The following is a 16,277-nucleotide window of genomic DNA, read 5'->3' as shown; positions in this document are numbered from 1 at the left end:
GAGGTTTACTGCAGCACAGAAGCTGGACTTTACCATGATCACTAACAAAAGAACCATTGTAATGTTTTTAAAGTTTTAATAACTCATTCATCTTAGTATTGCCTAAAATGATCTATTATTATATTATATACTTAGGTATCTGAATGTTGAGCTCATGAATATTATATTTTTTGTTTAAAAGATAAAATACTACTTTTTATTTTCCACCCTTATATTACGGCAGCAGTTTTTTTAACAGCACAAACAGATGTATCTTTGTGTTGTGTATGTGTTCTTTTCTGTGAGTAAAACAACAAACTATAGCATTGTGAGATTTTTTTGAATTTACCAAGCAGTTTATAATTTTTGGTATTGCTCCATCTACTCATCAATCAATTTAGAGACTTGAATTTTTACTTATTATGGTCTTAACACTGTGGCTAGTATTTCTGCTGTAGGGACTGATTACTTAATTTGACCTTCTACCATCCTTTTTGTTTATTTAAATTGAAAAAATAGAGTGGACCTGTTGGAAAAATATAAATCCTCATTTGCTTATGTTTTAATTGATTTATTTTAACACAGGCATTTTAGTTCTTTACTATGATTCATTGTATTTTGTCAGTTATATTATCTGTTAACAAACTGTGTTTAATTGTCTCTCCCTGTTATCCAGCATACAACTGGCAGGACCTTTGAGAGTGAAGTGAGGTACCAGTGTAACCCAGGCTATAAGTCAGTTGGAAGTCCTGTGTTTGTCTGCCAAGCCAATCGCCACTGGCACAGTGAATCCCCTCTGGCATGCATCCCTCTCAACTGTGGGAAACCTCCCCCGATCCAGAATGGCTACACAAAAGGAGAAAATTTTGAAGTAGGGGCCAAGGTTCACTTTTTCTGTAATGAGGGTTACGAGCTTATCGGTGAACATTCTTGGACATGCCTGAAATCTGGCAAATGGAATAAGAAGCCGAACCAAAAGTGTGTGCCTGCCAAGTGCCCAGAGCCACCCCTCTTGGAGAACCAGCTCGTATTGAAGGAGTTGACCACGGAGGTGGGAGTGGTGACATTTTCCTGTAAGGAAGGGCACGTCCTCCAGGGCCGCTCTGTCCTGAGATGCTTGCCATCCCAGCAGTGGAATGATTCTTTTCCTGTTTGTAAGATGGTTCTGTGCCTCCCACCTCCCCTCATTTCCTTCGGCGTCCCTGCTCCTTCTTCTGCTCTTCATTTTGGAAGTACTGTCAAGTATTCTTGTGTGGATGGGTTTTTCTTAAAAGGAGATCCTACCACCTCCTGCCAAGCTGATGGTACCTGGAGCTCTCCACTGCCGGAATGCGTGCCAGTAGAATGCCCGCAGCCTGAGGAAATCCTCAATGGCATCATCGATGTGCAAGGTCTTGCCTACCTGAGCACAGCTTTGTATACATGCAAGCCAGGCTTTGAGTTGGTGGGCAATACCACCACTCTTTGTGGAGAAAATGGTCACTGGCTCGGGAAAAAACCAACCTGTAAACCCATTGAGTGCCCAAAGCCCAAGGAGATTTTGAACGGCAAATTGTCTTACACAAAGCTACACTACGGGCAAACCATTACATACTCTTGTGACCGAGGCTTCAGGCTCGAAGGTCCCAAAGCCTTGACTTGTTTAGAGACAGGAGATTGGGATGTGGACGTCCCATCTTGCAATGCCATCCACTGTGATCCCCCACAACCCATTGAGAACGGGTTCGTAGAAGGTGCAGATTACAGCTACGGTGCCATGATCATCTACAGCTGCTTCCCTGGGTTCCAGGTAGCTGGTCACGCCATGCAGACCTGTGAAGAGTCGGGATGGTCAAGCTCCATCCCGACGTGTGTACCCATCGACTGTGGTCTCCCCCCTCACATTGATTTTGGAGACTCTACTGTGGTCAGAGATGGTCAGGGATATTTTAACCAAGAAGACGACATGATGGAAGTTCCGCATGTGACTCCTCACCCCCCTCATCCTCTGGGAACAGTGGCTAAAATCTGGGGAAACACGAAGGGGTCTCCTGCTATGCATTCGGCAAAATTTCCATACAACACCCTGGTTTCATACAGCTGTAATCCGGGATACGAACTCCTGGGGAACGCTGTGCTGATCTGCCAGGAAGATGGAACTTGGAATGGCAGTGCACCGTCATGCATTTCAATGGAATGTGACCTGCCTGTTGCTCCTGAAAATGGCTTTCTGCATGTTACAGAAACGACCACGGGCAGTGCCGTCCAGTATAGCTGCAAACCTGGGCACACTCTGGTGGGCTCTGACCTCAGACTTTGTCTAAGGAACAGAGAATGGAGCGGTGCTTCCCCACGCTGTGAGGCCATCTCATGCCCCAAACCAAATCCAGTTACGGATGGCTCCATCCGAGGAAGCAACTACTCGTACCTGAGCGTGTTGTACTATGAGTGTAATTCTGGGTATGTGCTGAATGGCAGCAGCAGGAGAACATGCCAAGAAGATAAAACGTGGGATGGAGATGAGCCCGTTTGTATTCCTGTGGACTGTGGTTCACCCCCAAGCTCAGCCAACGGCCAGGTAAAGGGAGAGGAATATACCTTCCAGAAAGAGGTTCAGTACACTTGCAACACAGGCTTCTTGCTGGAGGGGGCCAGCAGCCGTGTTTGTCTTGCTGATGGAAGTTGGAGTGGAAACACTCCCATCTGCGTGCCCGTCCGGTGTGCTCCCCCATCACAGGTGGCAAATGGGGTGATGGATGGCCTGGACTATGGCTTCGGGAAGGAAGTGGTGTTCCACTGTCAGGATGGGTATGCGTTACACGGGGCCCCCAAACTCACCTGTCAGTCAAATGGTAACTGGGATGCCCAGGTTCCTTTCTGTAAACCAGTCAACTGCAGCCCTCCTGAAGATCTTGACCGTGGCTTCCCTAATGGCTTTTCCCTTTATCGTGGGGGGCAGATAGAGTACCAGTGCTTTCCTGGTTATAAGCTCCATGGAAGTCCTTCAAGAAAGTGTCTCTCTAATAGCTCCTGGAGTGGCAGCCCCCCTTCCTGCTTGCCTTGCAAGTGCTCCCCACCAACCATTCAGAGTGGGGCTGTTAATGGGACAGATTTCAGTTGTGGAAAGGCAGCTCAGATTCGGTGCTTCAAAGGCTTCCAACTCCTGGGACTGTCTGAGATCACCTGTGAAGCCGATGGCCAGTGGAGCTCTGACTTCCCACGCTGTGAACACCCTTCTTGTGGTTCTCCTCCAACGATACCAAATGCGTTCATTGTTGAGAGGGGTTCATTGGAGGAAAATGTAATAACTTACACCTGCAAGCCTGGGTATGTCATCCAAGGCAGTTCAGATCTGATTTGTACAGAGAAAGGGACATGGAGCCAGCCTTACCCAGTCTGTGAGCCCCTGTCCTGTGGACCTCCACCATCTGTCTCCAATGCAGTGGCAACTGGAGAAGCACACACCTATGAAAGTCAAGTGAGGCTCAGGTAAGACCATGCGTGGTTCCAGAGTCTCCAAGGGGCACAGACAGGAAGGGTTGTAAAATGAAAAGCGATAAATCAGAAATTAAGCTAGTTGGGAAGAAAACATCTTCTTTGGGCTGTTCTCTGAAAACTGAAGCTTTTAACACTGGGCCTTATTCTGCCCATAATTATCCATAGATTGGCTTGTAAAAGTAAATTTCCACATTTTCAGATTATAGTTTCTAATACAGTTATCATAATTAACGGATTCTGTTGAGCTTCTTGGACCATCAAGATCCTCTAACTAGCTTTAATACCTATTAACTCATAGGCTCTTTTTTGAATGATACACTGATAAATTTCTTTGATATCACCTAAGAATTATATTCATATATGTAAATGTTGGGGAAATAGGGCAAAAACTGAAGAATTCAGGTCAAAATACTTTCAACATAAATAAGGAGATAGTCTTAAGAGGACGTCTAACCTATGCTATCTGAGCAAACTAAGCATTTAATGCACAAATGGTGACTTTTTGCTGAAAAATTCTCTATTTAAAATGTAGTATTAAAAAAATGAGAAAATATGGAATGAATGTATAATTTAGATTTTTATTGGAATAAATGCCTGTAATGTGCAAATATATCTCAGCCCTCTAAATCAATTTAGATTTTGTTGGTATCTCTGAAGGAATTAAGGATTATTCTTCACATATTGGCTTCTTAAGTTTTATGAATAATAACTCTTCTTAAGCCTGTCTGTTGTAGACATTTTAGCCCTTCATTTTCTCTTACTTGCAGTAAGAAACAGACCCGAGGGAAGATTTTCAGTGAAATGAAAGCTAAGGAAGAGTGGGTTATGCACCTAGAAGAAAAACAAAAATTATTCCTTACTTTTGAAGTGCATTTGCAGTTTTCTTTTTGGATGTTCATGTGTCAGATAGCTTGAAAAATCACACCACCACCTGCTTCCTAAGACTGTCCTGTTATTCCTTGTGTGTTGACAATCTTCAGATCTTCACTTGTTAGTAAACTGATCATTCCAAGTTTGCAAACCTGTGACTGTTACCTAGCCTGGTAGTTTGTGAAATTTTGAAAATATACCCACCCAATAAATATTAATTAATATTTGTTTCAGTATAGTGGTAAAAGCAGGGCCTCTAGAGCCAGATTCCCTAGGCAGGAATCTCAGCTCTGCTGCTTCCTGGAGAAGTTATTTAATCTCTCTGGCGTCAGTTTCTTCACCTATAAAATGGGAATAAAAATAACCACACCTATTCATAGAGTTGACATGAAAATGATTTAGTATCTGTAGAGCAATTAGAACAGTGAGTGGAATTTAATAAATATTCTGTAAACATTTGTTGAATGAAAAAAATGCAAAGTTTTCAAAATCACTGAGTGTTTAGAGTCAGATTTACTCTAGTTTGAACACCAATACTACTGTTACATGATAGCTACTAAACAAGATTAAAAGACACACATTATGTAGAGGACTTAGAACAGTTCTTGGAACAAAATAGATTCCCAGTCAATACTAATTGTGCTACATTCTTACTAGTATCTGAGTGTATTTTGAAACTTGTCTAGAATTTCTTGAGCTGTTAGGTATTTTCAGAATAAAAATGAATTCAATAATGGTATCATCCAGAGCAAAGGTAAATCATGTCAACAAAATTTAAGGCAAGTTTAGACGTGGCTCCTCTTTAATGTGAATAACTGAGGATTGATTTGATGATCATTGTTATCCTGGTGTTTTTGCATGGCAACACCATCTCCCTGACATTTGAGTCCATTTTAATATATCATATAAAATGTGTGCTGAGCTTTGTAGCAACTTCCTGAATCCAAGAACAAGTCACCAACTACAGCACACTCCATTTAAGGCACTCACTTTTCTTTTCAATTGCAGGTGTCTAGAAGGTTATGTGATGGATACAGTTATAGACACATTCACCTGTCAGAAAGACGGTCATTGGTTCCCTGAGACAATTTCTTGCAGTCCTAAAAAATGTCCTCTGCCAACAAATGTAACACATATACTTGTTCATGGAGATGATTTCAGTGTGAATAAGCAAGTGTCTGTGTCATGTGTGGAAGGGTATACCTATGAGGGAGTTAATACATCAACATGTCAGGTAAGATTTTCTTAATTAGAACATGTAGAGTGTAACTCATCTATATATATATTATACTATATGTGAGTGTGTGCGTATGTGGATATATATGTAAGTGTGTATTATGCTCTGTGTGTGTGCATGTGGATATATGTGCAAGTGTATGTGTGTGTATAAGTATGTGGATATAGATATAGATATATCCACACAGGCAGTATCTTGTTATCCTGAAAAGAGAAAACGCCTCAAGTTTCCAATCCTGTCAAAGAATTTGAGGAGTTTTTTCACAGAAATATAAAAACATATATTTCTTTCCAATATTCTCATTTTTAAAAATAAAGTGCCAAGGGTACGTGAGAAGTACCAAAGATAGATAAAATGTTCAGATATCTATAACAAAAGATTCATGACGGATTAACCGTGTGAATGCTTTGCACATAGACAGTCTGTGTAGAAATGAGCCCTGACTGTTACCACGTATGTTTCTGGTTTTAGGAGAAGAGCAGAGGCAGAAGACACAAATTGGAGTCAAATTCTGCCTCTGCTTATGTCACTTTATAAAGTTACTTAGAATTGCTTAGCTTCTATCAGCATGGCATTCCTAATCCAGTGCTGGATTGTCAGATGACTGCAGCCATGAAATTAAAAGACACTTGCTCCGTGGAAGAAAAGCTATGACAAACCTAGACAGCATATTCAAAAGCAGAGACATTTTGCTGACAAAGGTCCATATAGTCAGAGCTACCGTTTTTCCAGTAGTCATGTATGGATGTGAGAGTTGGACTATAAAGAAGGTTGAGCACCAAAGAATTGACGCTTTTGAATTGTGGTGCTGGAGAAGACTCTTGAAGTCCCTTGGACTGCAATGAGATCAAACCAGTCAATCCTTAAGGAAATCAACCCTGAATTAAACCTTCATTGGAAGGACTCATGCTGAAGCTGAAGCTCCAATACTTTGGCCACCTGATGCAAAGAGCCTACTCATTGGAAAAGACCCTGATGCTGAGAAAGATTGAGTGCGGGAGAAAAAGGGAACAACAGAGGGTGAGATGATTGGATGGCATCACTGACTCAATGGACATGAGTTTGAGAAAACTCCACGAGACAGTGAAGGACAGGGACGTCTGGTGTGCTGTAGTCCATAGGGTTGCAAAGAGTCAGACACAACTTAGTGACTGAACAACAACATAACAGCATGGCATTAGTGTGAAATTTTTTAGAAGGAGAAGTGAATGAAATGGAAGAAATTGTCAAAAGCAGATCCTAATAAAGGAATCATGACAATTTTTCCCACTAGGGAAAATTAATATATGCTAAAATAAACTCCAGATACATCAAAAGAAAATAACACTGTGTAGCTTTTGAAAGTTAATAGTAATACCTAGAATAATCTGTGCAAGACATATTTATTGAAGCATTATTTACAGCATTGAAAAATTAGATATAATGTATATTTCCAACACTAGGGGAATGGTTAATTATGTGACAGGTGTATATTAAATATATAAAATTACTTTTGGCTCATCTGTAGAATAAAGGGTTTAGTCTGAAGTCCTGTTTCAAATGCTATTCAACTCATATGCTATTTCCTCAAAGAAAACAATACAACATTAGCAGAGAATAACTGTCTTCAAGGGAAACATCTGTGTGCACCTCTTTGTACACCCGAAAAGAAGACTGGAAAATGTTAATACTAATTGTGGTGGTGGGGGAATAAAGTAAATGTGTGTGTGTGTTTGGTTGTTCAGTCACTTAGTCATGTCCAACTCTTTACGACCCCATGGACTGCAGCACACCAGGCTTCACTGTCCTTCACTATCTCCCGGAGTTTGCTCAAACTCATGTCCATCGAGCCAATGATGCCATCCAACCGTCTCATCCTCTATCACCCCCTTCTTCTCCTGCCGTCAGTTTTTCCCAGCATCAGGATCTTGTCCAATGAGTTGGCTCTTTGCATCAGGTGGCTGAAGTATTGGCGCTTCAGCATCAGTCCTTCCAATGAATATTCAGGGTTGATATCCTTTAGAATTAACTGATTTGATCTCCTTCCAGTCCAAGGGACTCTCCAGCACCACAGTTTGAAAGCGTCAGTTCTTCGGTGCTCAGCCTTCTTTATGGTCCAGCTCTCGCATCCGTACATGACTACTGGCAAAACCATAGCTTTGACTCCACAGACCTTTGTTGGCAAAGTAATGTCTCTGTGTGTGTTATTGTTTTTTTATTTTTTTAACTTTGTGACTTGCTCACAATATGTCATAGAATGTTTTCAAGTATTCGTGTTGACATGGAGAAAAGGAAGCCATCTTTTTAGACTTTGGGTGGTATGCCTGAACGTGTCTATTTCTTATCAGCTTTAGATTAAAATGTAGAATTATGTAAAATATAAGGGTGTATTAAGTCATGGAATATTTGTATCTACCATACAGTTCTCATCATAATGAAGACATACTTGTTCATGTTCTTGATTTTTTTTTAATGATTCTATTAGGAAGAAAATGCTTGTTTTATGAGTTTTAGAAGTGTCTAAAATTGTTTACTGATGACCATCTGATAATTAACGTGTGCTTCTTAATGTCAAAGATAAGTAGCAGTAGTAGCAGCAAGTTCTAGATCCTTTGACTGTCATTTGAGGATTATCCTGTTATGTTAGCGGTATTTCCAGACGTCTTCATTAATGTGCCATTTCCCCTGGAGGAGGAAATAGCAACCCACTCCAGTATTCTTGCCTGGAAAATCCCATGGGCAGAGGAGTCTGGCGGGCTGCAGTCCATGGGGTCGCAGAGAGTCGGACATGACTGAGTGCACACTCACTCACACCCATTCATGTGCACTAATTCCTAAGTGTAACTTATAATTTGTTATTTAGCTTGATGGCACCTGGGAGCCCCCGTTTTCTGATGAATCCTGCAGTCCAATTTCTTGTGGGAAACCTGAAAGTCCAGAACATGGATTTGTGTTTGGCAGTGAATACAACTTTGAAAGCACGATTACTTATCACTGTGAAACTGGCTATGAATTAGAGGTAAGCAAACAAATTGTTTAACTAGAATTAATTTGTTTTTCCAATATACTTAGGAATATTTTTCAGAGAAGGCAATGGCACCCCACTCCAGTACTCTTGCCTGGAAAATCCCATGCACGGAGGAGCCTGGCAGGCTGCAGTCCATGAGGTCACTAAGAGTCAGACACGACTGAGCGACTTCACTTTCACTTTCCACTTTCATGCACTGGAGAAGGAAATGGCAACCCACTCCAGTGCTCTTGCCTGGAGAATTCCAGGGACGGGGGAGCCTGGTGGGCTGCCGTCTATGGGGTCGCACAGAGTTGGACAGGACTGAAGTGACTTAGCAGTAGCAGTAGCAGTAGGAATATTTTTAGTATTACACCATTTTATCTCACTGATTTGAGTCCTAAAAGACTTTTTTACACTTTTTTTATACATTGTTGCCTTATAGCTTAACCTTTTCTTGGAAGTATTTAAAGTGACTTATAACTTTAAAAAGCAGAATGAGTTTCAAATTAAAAAACCAAAGCCATGAAAAAAATGGAGTTTACATACCTGCCCAAGACTGACATTGTTACTTTAGTTGGTCACTTAAACCTATGTTTTGGCCTCCTGTTAACCATATTTTGCATAATCTGTCACCATGGGGCAGTGTCTACAGGGATTTAAGTATGCACAGCTAGAATTTCCTCAAGCCACAGGCTCAAATACCTTGGAGGGTTTTTTATTGAGATGCCAGATTCCCTCAAGGCAGGTATAGCCTGAAAAAAAAATCCCCAGAGCTGTTTTAACCAAATGATGGGTCTCAAGATCACGCCTGCCTGGTTTGTAATATTGAAATCCTATTAGCAGCACCAATTTACTCTGGTGGGAATGCTGCCATCAAAACATGATCATATCGTCAAACTTGAAATATAAGAGGCCTTTTTTATATTGTATAATGTTGCCCTTTGATTTTTCAGGAAGCTTTATTCCCTGTTTTTGTTGTTAGAATGGTATTAAATGCAGGTTTTGAGAAGTGTTCATTGCCAAAGATTTGTTAATGTGTATGGTGTGTTCCATTATTTTCCTGCTGACCATAGAATCAGAGAATTTTCATAAGCAAGGTCCATGAAAGATGAAACTAGGCTTATGTGGATCTTGTTTTATTTCCTCAAAAGATTCTTTTTTAGGGGAGAAAAGGATGATAATGTAATGGTTGATGGCAGTTGGAGAGCTTTTCTGGTTTTGAAACTCAGTTGTTCTTCATGTGAGAGTACTAACCTTGCATTTGTTAAGAAGAAAAGTGGTATAAAATCTAAAGCAAACTGATGGGTCATTAAATTTGAGGAAGTGGATGATTTACCTTAAAATTTTTGGAAATATCCCAGTGGTAACCCCAAAATTGAAAGAGATGTTATAGCAACTGTTATTATTCCAAGCTACATGTTTGAAGCACCTGAGAGACTGTCTCTAAATATTTATGTCCAGTTATTTACAAAAATAATCAAATCCAGGTCTGGAACAGGGTATGTAAAAAATTAGCCTAGAAAATCTTTATCATATGAGATAGGAGGGAATCTATCAAAGGCAATATATTTAAAAAAAAGAAAACTCAGGAGATGGACTTCCCTGGTGGCTCAGAGGTAAAGAATCCACCTGCCAACGCAGGAGACATGGGTTCAGTCCCAGGGACAGGATGATCCCACATGCCAGGATAACAACTAAGCCTGTGTGCCACATCTACTGAGCCTTTGCTCTAGAGACCAGGAACTGCATCTTCTGAAACTCTCTCACTCCAGAGCCCATGCTCTGCAACAAAAGAAGCCACTGCAATGAAAAACCTAGAGAGTAACTAGAGAGTAACCCCCTCTCACCTCAACTAGAGAAAAGTCAGTGCAGCAACAAAGACCCAGCAAAGCCAAAAATACTAAAGTTTTTTAAAAAGACCTCAGGAGCCAATTGGATAAGGCTCCCAAGATGGCCAAGATGAAACCTTTTTAGCGTCAGTAACTTTAATGGACACATCAAATACGTCATGAATGACAGACTCATAATGATACTAAAAGATTATTTGGTAACTTTTAGGGGATTCCCATGGGCAAATCCATTATTTTGAAAGTACATCAAAAAGAGAAAAAGTATCTTTTCAAGGCTAACTGAATGACTCTTTTAGACCTCATGAACTATACAGTCCCTGGAATTCTCCAGGCCAGAATACTGGAGTGGGTAGCCTTTCCCTTCTCCAGGGGATCTTCCCAACCCACAGATTGAACCCAGGTCTCCTGCATTGCAGGCAGATTCTTTACCAGCTGAGCCACCAGAGAACCCCAACTGAATGACTAGATAACCAAATAGTAGATGAACTCTAGTCAATAACGATAGAATTCAAATCTCAGAATTTGCAACTCTTATGAATTAATGGATTTAGGTTTTCATCAGCATGGCTACTGATGTCAAAAATAATAATAATAATAATAATAATAATAATGGAGCCAGACATTATGCCTCTCAATGGAAAAACATACCATTAGGGGAAAGTCTTACCATAAAAAGAACTTTTGAATTTTTGCATTTCTTAACAAGTTCCCCCAGTACCAAAGGTCAGTGGCTGGGAAAGAAGAGGGACTTAGTCCCAGCAGACCTCTGTTGCATGCTCTCTGCTTTTGCTGGATGTAAAGATGCTGGGGAACCTCTCTGAGCCTCTGTTTCATCCTGTCCAGTATGTGATAACCACCTTTACAAAGTTACTATAAGGACTAGCGATAAAAGAAAGTGGCAAGTACTACACTTTATACAATGTCTGAGCTCAATAGAGGGTAGTAACTGTCATTACTCCTAGTATTCATATGATTACCAAAGTCAGACAAAGCAATTAAGATAACTAATATAAATCATGGTCAGTTTTCCTACTCTGTAAATGTTATCATTTTTATATGAGGATTACCAACGTTTTTGAGACATCTAAATCCCCCAAATGTCACTAGACATGTGATCATCTTGAAATATAAATCCCTACAATCAACTACTCCTTGGAAGGAAAGTTATGACCAACCTAAATAGCATATTCAAAAGCAGGGACATAACTTTGCCAACAAAGGTCCATCTAGTCAAGGCTATGGTTTTTCCTGTGGTCATGTATGGATGTGAGAGTTGGACTGTGAAGAAGGCTGAGCACCGAAGAATTGATGCTTTTGAAGTGTGGTGTTGGAGAAGACTCTTGAGAGTCCCTTGGACTGCAAGGAGATCCAACCAGTCCATTCTGAAGGAGATCAGCCCTGGGATTTCTTTGGAAGGAATGATGCTAAAGCTGAAACTCCAGTACTTTGGCCACCTCATGCGAACAGTTGACTCATTGGAAAAGACTCTGATGCTGGGAGGGATTAGGGGCAAGAGGAAAAGGGGACAACAGAGGATGAGATGGCTGGATGGCATCACTGACTCGATGGACGTGAGTCTGAGTGAACTCCAGGAGTTGATGATTGACAGGGAGGCCTGGCGTACTGCGATTCATGGGGTCCCAAGGAGTCAGACACGACTGAGTGACTGAACTGAACTGAACTGAGAGTCAACTGAGTAATAAATCAAAATAAAGAACACAAAAATGAGATAATCGTGTTCTAAAATTGCTGTTAATGAGCAGTAAAGTGGTTTCTATGATGCTAAAAATTAATATAGCTATCTAAGTTAATTGTTGATTAAACAGATATATTATGTTGAAAATAGTAACTTGATGCTAATCTGGATCTAAAACTCCAGCTTAATCATCAAAAACAAGATATGTAAAGGAATAGAGAGAGAAAAAGAAAGAAGGGAAAGTAAATAATAAGTCATAAAATAATAAATAGTAAAACTTGCAACTTTTTACAGCAATAGCTACAGAAAATAGAATTTTATTGGAACAAAAATTGACATGATTGAAACAGAATATTTATTATGCAAAATATTAAAGGAGGAAAAAATTAGAAAAACACTGTTGGCTTAAATTAACTACTTGAGTGTAGTCCACTCTTGGAGAAGGCGATGGCACCCCACTCCAATGCTCTTGCCTGGAAAATCCCATGGACGGAGGAGCCTGGTAGGCTGCAGTCCATGGGGTCGCTAAGAGTCGGACACGACTGAGCGACTTCACTTTCACTTTTCACTTCATGCATTGGAGAAGGAAGTGGCAACCCACTCCAGTGCGTTTGCCTGGAGAATCCCAGGGACGGGCGAGCCTGGTGGGCTGCCGTCTATGGGGTCGCACAGAGTCGGACATGACTGAAGCGACTTAGCAGCAGCAGCAGTCCACTCTGGAATACCCAAATAGGGAGCTGACTTCAATAGTTTGTCATATACTTGCTAAAAATTAATAAATAGTTCACAAACTAGAATGTATGTTTTCCTTTGCATATGTAAGTATATAAGCACAGGAAAAGTACAGCAAATATTAACAGGGTTTATCTCTGGATGAAGAATTCTAGAAAATTTTTTACTTCTCTTTCATGTTTTCTAAGCCTTCTATAATCAACACATATTACTTTTTCAATAAGAAAAAGATAATCTATATTTTTTAAAACATTTACTTTTTTGGGTTCGGTTATTTTTTGGAAGGTCAGGTGAGTATCCTTCCATAGATGTCAGTGGAGTTTTTGTAGGTGAAGCTTTGTCAGTAAACTCAAACAAAATACCTTTGAGTAGTAGAAGATTAGGGATGAAAGACAATAGTTGAGCAGATAAAAATCAAAGTAGAAGTGATAGCTCCTTTTCAGACATATTGCTCATTTAGAACTAGCTCTGAGAATGTGTATCCAAAGAGCTCTGAGGATTGAAAACACATCACACAAAATCCATGTGCTGCAATTCATATAATTAAAGCCAGGCCCCTTAACACACTACTTAGAACCCATAATGTTACAGAATTTTATTTATCTTATTAATTGTTCCATAGCAAATTAGGAATTTAAAACATAGGAAAAAGTTATCATTAGAAACAGGTGTGATTACAAGAAAAGATAAACCACAAAAAAAAGAGGACGCATAAAAATTGTATCCAGAAATAAAAACACAATAATCTTAGCCTAGCTCAGCTCTAGGCTGAGTAACTCTGAGGGTAAATAGCTGATATCCTCCCCCTTCCCCCTACCCCACCCCCACCCCACGCCCAAGGGCTGTGGGGTATTGGAAAATATATCAAAAGTCCATTGAGGATAACAACTATAAATGGTTTTTCAAATAACTTTATATTATTTTTACCCTTATTTCAGAAGGCAGGGAAATAAATTTTTAGAAAGATTTTTGCTCAAAATATTTAAAATTTTACTTGCTTGGGCCCTTAATAGGGTAAGTTTAGATATAATGGATAAGTTACATTGTCAAAAAATTCAATCCTGATCTCAATAAGGTATCTTGACCTAGTTCATGTCCAAGGGTGTATATAAACAAATTCACTTCTTTGCTGTACCTCTCAGATACTGAAAAATAAACTCAATTCAAAATTTTTTTAAAAATCCTCGGCAGATAGACCTCTCAGACATTTTGGACACAGTCTACATCGCTCTTTGCTACCGGTTATAATTAGTTGTCATTTAAGCAGAAAGTGAAACCGTGTCTGTACCTGAATTACACTGGCCAGCCAGAATATGAATTTTGAGGTAATTTGATGACAACATTTTTGAAAGTCTAAACCCACTTCTTAAACTGTATTTATTTAATGAACTCATTTAGCATCCCAGTGCCAAGAATTTCCAGATCCCCGCTGAGTTGACTTTGCACTCTCGTATTTTTTCATTATAGAGGTATCGTCTTGTCAGTGATGGTTTTTATTGATCCACAGGGGAGCAGAGAACGGGTGTGTCAGGAGAACGGACAGTGGACTGGAGGGGTGGCGACATGCAAAAGTAAGTCAAATGACTCTCGGTCCCAAAACGATACTAAGGACATGGAATAATAGTGTGGCCACATTTTCTTTGCAAGTTGTTTCCAATTTTGACTCCATGAGCTGCATGAAAACCTTTTATGGGCTTTTGCTCACGGGCACCAAAACAATAAAAGAGTGAAAAACTGGGGTAGAGATTAATGATTAGATTGGAACAGAACACAAGATTGCTGACTCTGGAATGGCAAACATTTTGTTTCAAAACTAATTATTGAGATTACTTGCCTTCTTTCTGTGGGTTTCCCCCGAAATAATGATAATTTAGAAGACTTAGAGCTGTTTCCTTGGTAACAGTAGTGGGTAAAACTGACATCTTCTTAACATTGACACATCTGTCCAACAAATGAATATTCACATTTTTGCTGGAATTTTGCATTAATTCATTGTATGAGGACAGCCAAGTTTATTTAGCAAGATGTGGGTGAATTCAAGTGACTCAGTTCCTAGGATATGGCTCATATGATTCCTCTGCCAAAAAGCAATGTATTTAAATGCAGTAGTTACAAACCAGTCAAATGGCAAGTTAAAAATTTTTTTTCTCTTAATAATTCTGGAGGAGTTATCAAATTTTCAAACCAGAAGAGACTTCTTGGATAATCTAGTCTACCCGCTTCGGTTAACCAATGAGAAAGAATGAACTAGGAGAAGGGACGTGACCTGCCCAGTATCAGAAATGAAGTTAGTGGCAAGCTAACACTAGGACATGGGTTACCTGAGTTTTGTTCACTTTGTTTTGAATGTAGATTAATGAGCTGATTTTGTATGCAATAGGCATCCTAAGTCTTTTAAACAATATTATATGGCTAATGTTCAATGGAGAGTATGACTTTGTAGCTCTAAAAGGGAACTCTATGTGTGTGCATACAGAAAGACGTACATAAACATTGAGTAACATCTCAATACTCACATCAATGGGTTTTCCAGATAATAGCATTTTTTTTTGTTTCAGTCGTTCATGATCAAACAGTGCATGATCAAAAGTGAATGTATGTACGGAGGAGGGAAGAGGGGAATGAAAAGGAAACGTGTCTGAAATAGGAAACTGCTACGGTGGGGGCTTCCCTGGTGGCTCAGAGGGTAAAGCGTCTGCCTGCAATGTGAGAGACCTGGGTTTGATCCCTGGGTTGGGAAGATTCCCTGGAGAAGGAAATGGCAACCTACTCAGTACTCTTGCCTGGAAAATCCCATGGACGGAGAAGCCTGGTAGGCTGCAGTCCATGGGGTCGCAAAGAGTCTGACACGACTGAGCTATTTCAGTTTCCTTCTTTCTTTCTGGGGTTGGTGAAGGGATTGTTTCCATTTTGCAGCAGGTTTAATTCAAACTACAATGATAATGGTTTGTATAGCTTCTATCTCTGGAATGCAAGATAGTAATAGAACACTGTTTGTGAATCCTGTTATTCTCTGTGGTTTTTTCTTTCTAAATTATCAAATAAGTGATCTAAATTCCTTGTATAAAGAAGAGGGTTGGGAGAATCATTTAAGATGAGGCTTTGCTTTTTCTTCTTAGAGATCATGTGTGAAGCTCCACTTAAGTTTCTGAATGGGAAAGCTGAAGTTGAAAACAGTACCGCTGGGCCCAGCGTGATATACTCCTGCAACAGAGGCTACAGCCTTGAAGGGGCGCCTGAGGCTTCCTGCACAGAAAATGGGACTTGGAGCCACCCTGTTCCTCTCTGCAAACGTGTGTGTTGACCATAGAAGGGGTTTAAATCAGATTCAGTTTCCCCGGATGTCTAAAACATAGTAGAAACTCCATTGATAAGTGAGATTGGCCCAGAGAAAGAAATCTGTGCATATCCAAGCCGAATACTATGGGGTGTTTTAAAAATCAACTG

At 40.1% G+C, this 16,277-nt stretch overlaps 1 protein-coding gene across 1 annotated transcript in view; it reads left to right on the top strand.

The window, feature by feature from the left end:
* SVEP1 (sushi, von Willebrand factor type A, EGF and pentraxin domain containing 1) overlaps positions 1-16,277 on the top strand; it is a 208,629-nt gene that overhangs the window by 170,836 nt on the left and 21,516 nt on the right. Inside the window, exons 38-42 of the mRNA XM_010808239.4 lie at positions 656-3,447; positions 5,335-5,560; positions 8,406-8,561; positions 14,338-14,401; positions 15,950-16,123. Of these exons, the coding sequence (XP_010806541.2) occupies positions 656-3,447; positions 5,335-5,560; positions 8,406-8,561; positions 14,338-14,401; positions 15,950-16,123 (3,412 nt within the window). The remainder of the gene's footprint in view (positions 1-655; positions 3,448-5,334; positions 5,561-8,405; positions 8,562-14,337; positions 14,402-15,949; positions 16,124-16,277) is intronic.

The sequence above is a fragment of the Bos taurus genome, chromosome 8, assembly GCF_002263795.3.
Source record: "Bos taurus isolate L1 Dominette 01449 registration number 42190680 breed Hereford chromosome 8, ARS-UCD2.0, whole genome shotgun sequence".
Taxonomy (NCBI): Eukaryota; Metazoa; Chordata; class Mammalia; order Artiodactyla; family Bovidae; genus Bos; species Bos taurus.
Note: the sequence above shows the minus strand (reverse complement) of the source record. Positions and strands in the feature narration are given on the sequence as shown.